The following is a 12,391-nucleotide window of genomic DNA, read 5'->3' as shown; positions in this document are numbered from 1 at the left end:
GCTGCACCAAGGGAGAGGATGTGACAAAGGAAGCTAGGCCGAGATACCGGAAGGAGGCGTCTGGGGTTAGTGCTGCACAAAGGGAGAGTATGTGACACAGGAAGCTAGGCCTGGATACAGGAAGGAGACGTCTGGGGTTAGCGCTGCACAAGGGGAGAGGACGTGACAAAGGAAGCTCGTTCTCTGCTGTCCCACTCCCATGTGGCACAACCCCCTGCCTCAGGAGCACATGCTCCGGCTACTTCCCTGTATCCTGTTCCTATCCCAGTTCACCACAACTCCACATGGCACAGCCGCCTGCCTCGGGAGCGTGAGCTCCGGTTACTTCCTAATATCTTGTCCCTGCCCCATCTTGCCACAACCCCCACGTGGCACGTAGCCAACATCAGATAATCCCTCACAGACTTTGGAGTTCAGGCATCAAAATGCCAAGTAAAGGTTTCTTGACTTGTTGACCAGTCCCAGTAAGAAAGTCCCAGAAAACCAGTGTATAGTTCCATGTCAGGTCAGAGAGCATTTATTAAGCACTTATTATATGCCAGGCACTGTGTTAAACAATCCGAAGAAAGACAAAAGCTAGTCCTTGCCCTAAAGGAGCACACAGTCAGATGTTGGAGACGACAACTCTGTACAGCAAACGTGACAGAGGGTAGATTGGAGGTCGTCGACACAGAGAAGGCACTAAGATAAGGCTTCTTGCAGAAGGTGGACTTTAGCTGGGCTTTGAAGGAAGCTGGGAGAACCAGGAAGTGGAGATTGGGGGGGAATGGTTCTGGACCTTTCCAAGGACTTGGCTCTTCTCTGTCCCTCTGTCTAAGCTTCAGGAGCAGAGAGGGATGAGACTGGAAGGAAATGGAAAATCTGAAGGGGGAGATGGGGCTTCCCTCAAGTTCTGCTAAAATCCCAGGAGGGAAGAGAGTTTCAGGTGTGGAGGATGGTGAGGAAAAATGCATGGAATCAGGAGATAGGAAATGTTGTGTGTTTGAGGAACAGTTCTGTGGATAGTAGAAAATAGAGCCTCCCTTGCCTTCTTGCGTTCTGGACCCTTTTTCTTCTTAATAGACTTTGCCAGATAATTAAACTATAGGTCTATTTATTCTTGGTCTTCAGGATTATTAGTTGACTTCTCAGTGAACTAACTGTTCTTTCCTGACTGAGTTAGTCCCTGGGGCAAGAATGACTAGGCTAGAATTAAAAGTGTGGCCTTCTCTTCTGCAGTGTTCAATCTGTTAGCTACTTGGAATCCCATCCTGATTAGAAGCCTCCTTATCATTTATCAGATTCAAAGGCACTATTTTGGCACAATTCTATTGGTCAGAATTATTTTTTATTAAACTATCTCTGGCAGATATGCCAAGGTCCCTTCATGTATATTTCTCATGAACTAGGTGGAACAAAAGGGAATTCCCAATAATATCTGTAACTCAGAATGATTCTTCCCTGTATGTGGGCTCTACTCCAAAAAAAAAAAAATACATTTTTCTAGTGGCATTCTCATTTTCCATAATTACATGACTGATATGAATCATATGACTGATATATGCTGCCTGCTCTAGACACAGGGTTTACTTACAGTGATTCCACTGCAGATGCCCCGGTGCCTTACCCCACACATGACCTGGGATTATTTTGTAGATCCTTTGTACAACCCAGACAGTGTTATCAGAATGTAAGCTCCTCTTTTTGTCCTTCTATTCCCAGTTGCGTGCTTTGGATATATTGAATGGTTTTAAATTCTAGATACTACTGGAACAACATGGCCAAACCCAACTTTCACATTTTATACTACTTTTTTTGCAAATGGATCTGTGGTTCCATTTTTTTGTACAGAGCTCCTAGTGAAAAATTCTGTGGTGAAATTGATAATCTTAGAGAATTGCCCAGGGTGCTGAACATTTAATTTAGGGCTTGCCTCAGAGATACCTCCCAGGCTGGTCAGGTCAGTGCAAAAGGCTGAACTGGAACCCAGGCCTTTCTGACTCCTTGGTGCTTCTTTGCTGCTAATTTAAGAACTTAAAAATCTTGTTATTGTGGCAAATTGTTTCTGAAAAGTAACTAAGGGAGATTTTTCAGTAGCAGACTTTTTCTTCAAGGGTTTCATGGTGGCTGTGTAACACTGAACACACTATATAAAGTGTGATGGGGGGGGTAGGTGGAGTTTAAACATAAATTTAGGTTATTGACCCCTTATTATTGTTAGCCAAATGTCACAGATCCCAGGACTGTGGTTGAGATATTGATAGTGAGAAGCGCTCAACTTGAAACTGATTTGGAATACCATTGAGAAACAGAAGCATGCTTTCTAAATGTCAGTAGTTTTAAGGCGTTAGCATTTGCACCATGGGGTTTTATTAGTGCTTGATTGTAAGTAATAGAAGAATTAGTGGCATACTACAAGAATAGTAATAACAAGTTTAAATCCAAGGCCTTTAAGGAAAATTTTGCAAAGGGTCCATTGCCCCCCAGACCTGGGGGTTCCCTTTCTTTGGGGTGTGCTGCTGAGCCTGTCAGGGGTAGTTTGGGGAGTAGTTGTCCCAATACTCCTGGTGTTCTTGAAAAGTTGAAAATTTTTAGGCCCTTTGGTTACTATTTTCTCACCTGGTTCTTTGGCTTGAAATGAAACTTGCATGCAAGCAGGAATTACTTATGCATTCCCTAACAGCATCTGTGCACTGCAGTTCAGGGCTGTCTTTGAGGGTGGAGTGTCTATTACAATTTAAAACCTTGTAAGTGCTTTCAGCACCGTGAACCAACCTTGCGAAATATCCCTTGTTTATGTCCTGCTCCTCCACCACTGCAGTGGTGTTGTTTACACTAATTCAAGCCCTTGGATCTGGCATTTCGCCTGTGCACTTGTCTCCTTTATGACTAAGGTGCTCCGTATTTTATGTTCTAAAATAAATATCTTTGAAATAATCTTAGCATCACAAAGAACATATTTCATTGCCTGGAATCCAGTAAGTTAAACCAGCTAGTTACTTCATGATTTACTGTGTAATTTTCTTGTTTCTCCTACTGTAGCAATGCCATTTTTACTTTTAGCCTTGTCGCATTTTAAATCTTCCTGGCCAAGGTGGATAACTTAGTCAGGTTTACTGGAAAATTCTATTTGCCACTTTTAAGATTCCCTTTAAAGTTAAACAGTTTTAGGGGCATCCTTGTGTCCTGATTAAATTTTCCTGTTTTGAAATATAAATAAACTCCCAAATTTAGATGTTTAAAACACCATGTATCATATTTAAATTCTCAAGCTAGGTAGCTGTTTACTAGATGGTGTCCTCTACTGTTTGTAGGCCTTCATTCTATGCTGCTAAGTTCCAAACACAGCATTGAAAGCATTGAAAGATCAGGGATGGACTTTGGCCTTTTATCCTTGAAAGAAGGTCACTTCTGAATTCCTTCTGGGCCTTTTTGCTCTTTTGGTTCTTGATTGGTTACATCTCCTTTAGAACAGCACTCCTGTTTTTAATAAAGGTACTTTAGATAGAGATGAAGTCTAATAGCCACATTTTATAGGTAGGGAAATTGAGTCCAGGCAGGTCACTCCGAAGTGACTTGTTTGACATCACATTATTGGCAGAACCTGTATGAAGAGGCCAGGTTTCCTGAATCCTATTCTGCTTCCATGAAAGTGGAACCCAGGATTGCATATTGTCTCCATCTTGTAATTTATATGTGTCATTCTTAGTCCATTAGTGATTCAGGTAAGGGCAGCTAGGTGCTACAGTGTATAGAGCACTGGGCTTATAATCAGGAAATCCTGAGTTCAGGTGTGGCTCCAGGTGCTCACTAGCTATGTGACCTTGGGCAAGTCCCTTAACCTCTGTTTGGCTACATTTCCTCATCTGTAAAATGGGAGTAATAAATAGACTTATGTTGCAGGGTTGTTGTGAGGATAAGTAAGATAATATCTGTAAAGTGCTTAGCACATAGTAAGTAGTATATAAATGTTAGTTGATATTATTTTGTCCATGAAGAGGAGCAACCGGTAATTCCTTTCTGTCTCTAAACCTGAGAAGCATAACTAGATCTGGATGGATAAGAGAACTGCATGCAGTACCTTGTGACCATTATCTCTGGCTACATACTACTCCTGATTTAAATCTAACTCTTTAAAATCTGCTCCATTCATTCTGCCAGCACCTGTAGTCCCCACCTTGTAGACTGATGGTTATTGATCTTGAGCCAGAGGCACCATTTCGAGATCCCCATCCCTATCCATTTGGGAGAATTCTTTATACCTTCTCACCACCTTTCTCCAAACTTTTGGTTTTTCACATTTAACTGTTTCCCTCGGCTTCTGGTTTTTTATTTTCTGTTCCTGTAAAGGTCATGTCAGTTAATTGCCCTTTTGCTGTACTCACTATCCCTGGGATTCCCCAGACCAGAACTCCCATCTCTGATCAACAAACCCTTATATCAATTGTCTTCCTTGTTAAACAGTAAGTTTTTTGTGGGGCAGGCACTGCCTTTCTGTATTTGTGACCCTAATATGTGACACTTCTTGGCGCATAGTAAGGAAACAATAATAAACAAATCAAAAATAAATAAATAAATAATGGATTTTCATTCATTCATGTTAACTCTAGCCTTCCAGGCCTTTCTTACTCTGTATTTATGTTGTTTTAATATTAGATTGGCTTTTTAAATGCTAGAATTTAAACAGTTTCTTCTAAGAGAGTTGTTTACACCAAAAACAGTTGGCATGCTTTTTTTTCCCTTACTTCTCAATATATGTAATTAGTTAAAATTATTTCCAAGAGACTTAGCTAAACCCTGTTGATAGGTTTTATAGGGAAGTTGCTTTCAGAGCCATTACAGTTACACTTTGACTGAGGCAACTCACTTGTCTTCCTGATGTCATGGTCCTGTTCGAAAACAAAAGACAGACCACGCCCACAGTTACAACTCTAATTTGCTTCCTAAGGGTACCAGACAGGATGAAGCTGGGCATATTCTACATGAAAGATCCGTGAGGCATCTTTTCTTGATGTTCTCACAGCATAAATACTTTTAACCACCCCAGGAAAGCATTAGTGAGCATAGGGAAAGCCACCCTAAAAAAACACAGTGAAATCCTTAGGAGTTCCTTACTCTTAAGTAAAAAAATCTAGTTTATTATGTCAGTAATATGATTCTTTGAAGCTTTGGGTCATTTTAATTAGATTTTGCAAAAGACTAGACATTATTGAGGTTTTATATATATATATATATATATATATTTATACACATATATATATATTTTAAATAAATATTTTAAATTTCACTGGTATAGGCAGATTCCAGATGATGAAATTCCTTCTACTAATGCTTGTTTGGTATGTTCTCTGCAAAGTAGTTCTGTGTGCATTTATGAATTGCCTGTTATAGAAGAACCTTGGCAACTTAAAACAGTTAACTTTTAAATAGACCAGGCTTGAACTGGAGTTAGCTGGTTCTTTGTGTTGTGCTTAGTGGGGTGAGCTTTTCAAAGTGGAAATGCAAATAAACACTAAACTTTATCAGACATTTAAAAAAAATCAGTTTCTTCCTTTCCCCTAGAAACACCTAGATATTGATGATTCAGTTTAGATTATATGCCCCAGGCAAGCAAGCCAAAAATTCTTATGGGAGAAGTTGGTCATTTGTGGCAGGGAGAGGCTCACAAAGAAGGCATATTTGGAATTACTTAGAATTGTAGGGCTAGATAACTCTTAATTAAAGTGACTTGGCCTGTAATTGTGACTTAATATTCCCCACCTGCAATAGAGAATTTATCTTGCCCAGTTATTAACATTTGTAATTTTCCTTTTCACCAGGGCCAACAAGGTGAATATTGAAAAATTCTAACATTCCTATCAAATGGACATAGTGTATCAGCCCCACTTGTATACCAGGGGACTGTTTCACAAAATAGAAACCTTCCCCTCACCCTTTCCCATTTTAGATAAATACAAGGGTAGAGAGAAACTAACTAAAAATCCTGGTGGGAGAAGAGGGGCCAGGCCAAGCCACTTTTGATTACTCAATAGGTAATGAAAATCTCTCTTTTCTGAATAAGTGTGAAGGTGGATAAGAAAAAATGTAGGGAAGGAGCAGCTTTCAAACTTGCTGAAGATGGGGATCACTCACTAATAGGACTGAATACTGGACAATTAAGTCGAGCATATTGAAAATTTCTTAGGAAGGATTCTCTTCTCTAACCTTACCTAGCATCTGAGTGGTTCTGTGGCCTGGGACACCCCGTAGAATGGAAACATAGAATTGTGAAATAAAGGCCTGTCCCCAAGCTAAGGCGTGTGCTTGATACTGCATGACCTAGGGTTTACCCCAAGCACCCCCAGAGGTAGTTTTGGGTCTGGTTTAGGATTTCCTGAGGATCCCCCCACCACCCACTCTGAATGAACTTTGCTTTGCTTCCATCAGTAAGCTAGCTGACCTCCACTGCTGCAGGACTGTGCTGACTTTGATAGAAGGCTGAGTTTTTAGATGGAGGTCAAAGGCTCCGGAGGACTGAAAACTCAGTCCTTTCCATCCTCTTTTCCTTCAGTGGGGACTGGGGATAACTGGATCACACGTCTGAAATCTTAAAACTGTGCCCAGTTCTTCACGAGGAGCCAACTATTGGTGTCGACTAACAACTTGAGGAGCTTTTTCTTCCAAAGATACTCCGGAAGTGAGGACTGAGTCTGAGTTGAGACAAAATTGGCAATAGGGCAGAGAATTAAGAGGGGATTCTCCAGCTTCAGCCAGAAAGACAGGATTGAAGTTTATTAAGGAATTAAGAAATGTGTAGAGCTGGCTGACTTACTTATTGAATTGAATTCTATAGCCATATTGCTGGCCTTGACTCTTCTGATGAATGTTACTACCATATGAAAGGAGAAAGACCATTTTCCCTTTTTCATTCAAGATTTTAGGCAAAAATAATTTATAATTTTAACTTGTTAAGATGGGATGGGTGGGTTGGGGAGAGGGTGGGGAGATCACACTTCAAATGGCCCAAGGCTGTTTACATTTTAAAATACTAAACTTCTCTTTTCTCTCATTTTTCTGTTCCTCCAAAGACCAGAAGCTTGTGACTTTTCTCTCTGGGTACTTTGTGACGGTGGCCAAATTTAAAGGATGAGTAAGGACCTTCAGATATCTGGGCCTTCTCAAATTCTTATGGGAAGTGAGGGTTGTTACAAATAAATACATACACAATAGACACATTTGTAATTATTTTGAGGGAGAGATATTTGTTTTACTTGGTGTTCCAGGGGCCTGAAATCGAAAGATGTTACTAGTGCTAACACTATTTGCAAAAATATTTTCGAGTCCCATTTCCTGAATGAAGCTGTGCCAAGTATGTTACAGGGCAAATAAGATAAATTAGATGTCTGCCTTTTCAGGGCTTACCATTTAAGATAAATAGGACTGACCCAGAAGAAAATGCTTGTGATATAAAAGATTATTGAACAGTAAATATTAAATGAATACTTAGTTAAGCTTAAATATTTGTAGTTTGTGTAGTTGGTTTTGTAGGACTAGATTATATGCCTCAGAAATATGGGGATTTTATATCTTTGCATTTCCTCTAGTTGGGAGGACAGGTCATTGCATATAGCAGACATTTAAAAGTCTTTGAATCAATGAAAATGGGTTTTTTCACTGTTGGGGCAAAAACTACAGTTCCTTTGTGTGGATTAGTTTCAAGTAATAAAGTATTTAATTTTAAATCTCTAATAACAAAAGCCTTTATTGCCTCTCTTAGTCCACTAAGAACATGAAATCTTTGTATCACATTGCATGGTGAAAGTTAGATTTTTAATGGATTCTCCTGTAAGCTGAAACCCTGATTAGGTCTGTGGAGTAGGTGAGTAGAAATCAAGGGACCTTATTTGGTAGTTTTCTTATAGCTACAGTTTCCCATCTGTGAAATGGGATAAATAACCCCTGGCCTCTCAATAAAGCTCTTGTGAAGGTAAAACTATGCATTTGAACTCTGAGAAATGGTTCTATTTTTTTCCTTTTTTAAAAAACTTGCATTCTATCTTTTGTTTTTACATCGTCTTCATATTCTAAGTATCTCCCTAATCACGCATCTCTTGTAATAAAGAGTAAAAAAGAAGGAAAAATGCAGTTGAGCAAAACTAACCAACATATGAGCCAATTCTGACAATATATGCAGTATTCTATTCCCACAGTCCTCCACATCTGCATAGAAGGGAAAGAGATACTTTTTTCCTCCCTTTTTCTCCAAGGTCAGGTTTGGTCATTATAATTTCACTGTTCAGTTTGGGGTTTTCTTTCAGTTTACATTGTTAAAGTCATTGTGTATATTTTTTATTGGTTTTACATGCATTATTCTGAATCATTTCACTTAAGTCCTTTTCTCTGAATTCTTCATATTTGTCATTTCTTATAATGTAGTAATATTCAGGTATATTCATGTGCCACGATTTGTTTAGCCATTACCCAGTTGATGGAAAAGACTCTTTTTTTTGTTTGCTTTTTGGTGAGGCAATTGGCGTTAAGTGACTTGCCCAGGGTCACACAGCTAGTAAGTGTCGAGTGTCTGAGGCAGGATTTGAACTGAGGTCCTCCTGACTCCAAGGCCAGAACTCTATCCACTGTGCCGTCTAGCTGCCCCCAAAAGACTCTGTTTTCAAAATAAAATGTGCTTAAAATATTTTGATCCATTCTTAAAATGTGAGGCTTTTGTTTATATTAGGTAGTAAAAGATTTTATTACAATGGAGTTGTATTTTCAGATTGATTTTTACTTTGTCAGGGATCAGCAGTCTTTCAGAAGTGCGATGCCAAGTTAGTGATTCTCCGCTAATTTTGACATGAGGTGGGGCTTAATGACTCTTACAGTGTGTAATGTCATGATGAGAATGACAAACTGGTGGTAGCAGTTCTGGCTCTTGTGCCTTTCTTGTGCCCTCCAACAGTCATATGAAATATAGACCCAGTGGGTTCTGGAGGGAATCCACCATATTTCCTGACTCTGGCCCTAGGAAATGCAACAGTAGAGGCCACATCTTAATTCTGCTGTTTCATTTTGTTTTTTCCACCTTATAACCAGGTTTTACCATGTGGGCAACTTGCTGCAACTGGTTCTGTCAAGATGGACATCCTGAGGAGACTCAGCAGCCCCAGGGAGCCAGAACACAAGCATATTCCAACCCTGGTTACAGCTCTTTCCCTTCCCCTGTGGGCTCTGAACCCAGCTGCAAGAACTGTGGGACCCACTTTGGCAGCACAGCCAGGAAGGTGAGCATCAGGCCCTCCTCCCCGTCTGCTGCTGTGTCACTCGACTGTGGCCTTGGGCAAATCAGCTGACCTCATGACTACTCTCAGGAAAATGCTAGTAAGGGTACAAACCCACTTCACAGGATCATGGGGGAAGAATAAAGGAAACCAGTGACAAAGCCCTTTGCACATTGTTCAGTTGTGTCTGATTCTTCCTGACTCTGTTTGGGGTTTTCTTGGCAGAGATCCTGGAGTGGTTTACCATTTCCTTCTCCAGCTCATTTTACAGATGAGGAACTTGAGGCAAATAGGGTTAAGTGACTTGCCCACAGTCACAGAACTAATAAGGGTCATAAAGATGAGACTTCCTAATTCCAGGGCTGGCGCTCTACCCACAGTGCTACCTGCCTGACCAATATAACAAGACACAAATGGAATTTAAGCTGCTACCTCCCTGAGTTGTCTGAGTGCAAAAATTTGTTCTCTTTATTGAGGACAATTTCAAGGATCCCATAAGAACAGGAAGGGCCTAATAGGAGAGACTGAGTTGCAATTTGTTTCATTTGAAATGCTTTGTAGCCACTCTTTGGAGATAAGCTGGCAGAAAGGAAAGCGATGTACAATGTAATGGTTTATGGCTGTCGGCCACCACTCAGGCTGATGCCCAAGTGATCCCAGTATGTTCCCAGTGGCCAAAGAGTTAGAGGGACAATAGGGAGAAGACCCTGATCCTTAGAAATAGCTCCGGAACCCACTCTTAAAGGAAGATGGAGGTTTGGGTGCTGGGAAAACCCCTTACTTAATGATTCTTTCTCCAACTTAAGACTTGTGGAGGATGGGCATTTTTAGTCTTGGGCATGAATGTGACTAAGAGCTCGGGCAGAAGGCAGAACACTCGTGTATGGGATTGGTCATTCTCCTAAGAATTCATCATCAGAGAATGCTTCATGTTGACAAATATCCCTTTGTGGAGTCAGAATGGTTGGTTTAGGAGCCAGTTTGCAGCTTGAGACAGTGTTTAAAGCAGACGTGTAGTCACACTCCTACCTGTCACCCAGTGACAGAAAAGTCGTTTGATCCAGATACCAATAATGGAAAGGTTTTCTGGCTTAGTTGAGCCTCCAAGTTCCATCTGGGGCTATCAAAGTTGCTCTTTCTGCTTTTATTCAACTCAGTCTCTCAGTGATGATTAACTGTGTGTAGAACATAGTGCTTACCCAGGGTGGGGAAGATAAAGTTTGGATAAAGCACGGGCCCTGTCCTCATGTCGCTTATAGTCTAGGAGGGGATTTCAATACCAACATAGGGAATAACTAATAATCAAATAGATCTGAGATCTCATCATCTGTAGATAAGTCCTTCCTTCCACCACAACTGGTCCTTAGGGAATTTCAATTTAGTCTTCTGTATGGTCTGGGAAATAAAAGTCATCACTTAGTGAATGGATTTTAAGCATTGTAAGCAATATAAACAGGGACCAAAAGGGGTTAGATAATGCAGAGAGCAGTTCCACTTGGCACGTTGATTATCTGGAAGGAGCAATATGAGATAAGGCTGGAAAGAGAGTGTGGCAGCAGGTTATGGAGAGCTTGCAGGCCGGGGCAGGAACAGGGAACCGGGGCAGATTCTTGTGCAGACAAGTGACAGGACATGAACACATCTGTTTATGAGAAAGATGCTGACAGCAGTGGGATGAGGGGAGGGGAAGATGACAGCGTTGGAGGGAGAAATTTGGCAGTGAGCCACATAAAAGTTATAATAATAAATCACGTTGATAGAATGCTAACAATTTGCAAAGCCACTTCAGTATTCATTATCTTGTGTGGTTTAATTTACCAAACTCTGTGACTTAAGTGGGGCATAGATTATTCATTTTACAGATGAGAAAACTGTGACTCAGAGAGGTTAAGCAAGTTGTCCAGGGTCATCACTGCCTGCTGGCTTAGTGGGGTAGCAAGGTGGTGCAGTGGATAAAGTTTGGGGTCTGGAGTCAAGAAGACCTGAGTTCAAATCCAGCCACAGACATGTACTAGCTGTGTGATCCTGGGCAAGTCACTTAACCCGTTTGCCTCCATTTCCTCATCTGTAAAATGGGGATAATAATAGCACTTAAGTCTCAGAGTTGTCATGAGGATCAAATGAGATAATATTTGTAAGGTACTTAGCCTAGTGTCTGGTGCAGAGTAGGCATTATATAAATGTTAGGTTCATGATGATGATGATGATGATGATGATGATGATGACAACAACGACAACGACGACTGGTAAATGACAGCACCATGACTAGAATTCTGGTCTAAGGGGATCTTTCCGTTAGGCCACACTGCTTTTCTAATCTAGGCCACAGGTGATATGAAAGTTAGTGAGATCTCCATGAGTGTGAGAAGGAGGAGCGCTGTTACAGGGGTTAAAGGAGGAAAGGAGAGCCACTGAAGGGAATTTGGAAGAGGAGTGTCCTGAGAGCTGGGGAGCAAGGGCTGGGCTTGCTCACCAAGGTCACATGTTGTGGGGAGGCCACTGAGGAAGAGAAGTGAGAAGTGCTCCCCGTCTTGGTTGGGAGGTGGGTGGAGACTTAGAAAAGTGCAGCTTCATGGAGACCAGGGAAGATGGAAGAGAGGTGGCAGGGCTTTGAGGAAAGGCAAAGTGGGGAAAATGAGGAAGCAGACCCAAGAATGGAGGCCGCTTAGTCCAGAATTGTGACAGTGAAAAAAAAGTCAGATTTGTGGGGTTGGGGCAGCGTTTAGGTAAAAGGTTTCTCAAGGGCATGGCCACTTCTATTTTAAGCTCCTTGAGGATGGAAATTTTTTTGTTTTCTCTTTGTATACATAGGTTCTTGATAATGTTTATCAAATTGATTATTTGAAAGTAGGGAAGGTGCTTGTAAAGAGGAAATGCTTGAAGTTGAGTCAGAGAAAGGTAGGCCAAGGTTCTGGAGGAGGAGGTGGTAGGCCATGGATAGAGAGGGCACATAGAAGGGTTTGGTAGCTGCCGTGGAACAGGGCCTGGTGATGTTTTTGAAGGTGGGGGGAACTAAAGGAATGGGTGCTGTGCTTCATACTTGAGAGGTCAGCTGGGGAACAGGAAAGACCTCATTTTGAAGGTGGTGCCTGCCCTGAGTCTTGAAAGGAAACGGATTCCACATGTGGAGGGACAGTATTCTAGGAGTGAGGAAT

General features: G+C 41.2%; 1 protein-coding gene across 3 annotated transcripts in view; it reads left to right on the top strand.

Moving 5' to 3' along the window:
- Nucleotides 1–12,391, top strand: part of LOC114043117 (E3 ubiquitin-protein ligase rififylin-like) — a 63,472-nt gene that overhangs the window by 37,167 nt on the left and 13,914 nt on the right. For all 3 annotated transcript variants that reach the window (XM_027862074.1, XM_027862073.1, XM_027862075.1), the window contains exon 2: nucleotides 9,052–9,239. In XM_027862074.1, the coding sequence (XP_027717875.1) occupies nucleotides 9,060–9,239 (180 nt within the window). In that variant the 5' untranslated portion in view covers nucleotides 9,052–9,059. The remainder of the gene's footprint in view (nucleotides 1–9,051; nucleotides 9,240–12,391) is intronic.

This window comes from Vombatus ursinus, unplaced genomic scaffold (assembly GCF_900497805.2).
Source record: "Vombatus ursinus unplaced genomic scaffold, bare-nosed wombat genome assembly UNPS02014768.1, whole genome shotgun sequence".
NCBI lineage: Eukaryota > Metazoa > Chordata > Mammalia > Diprotodontia > Vombatidae > Vombatus > Vombatus ursinus.
This window is presented reverse-complemented; position numbering and strand designations above follow the sequence as displayed.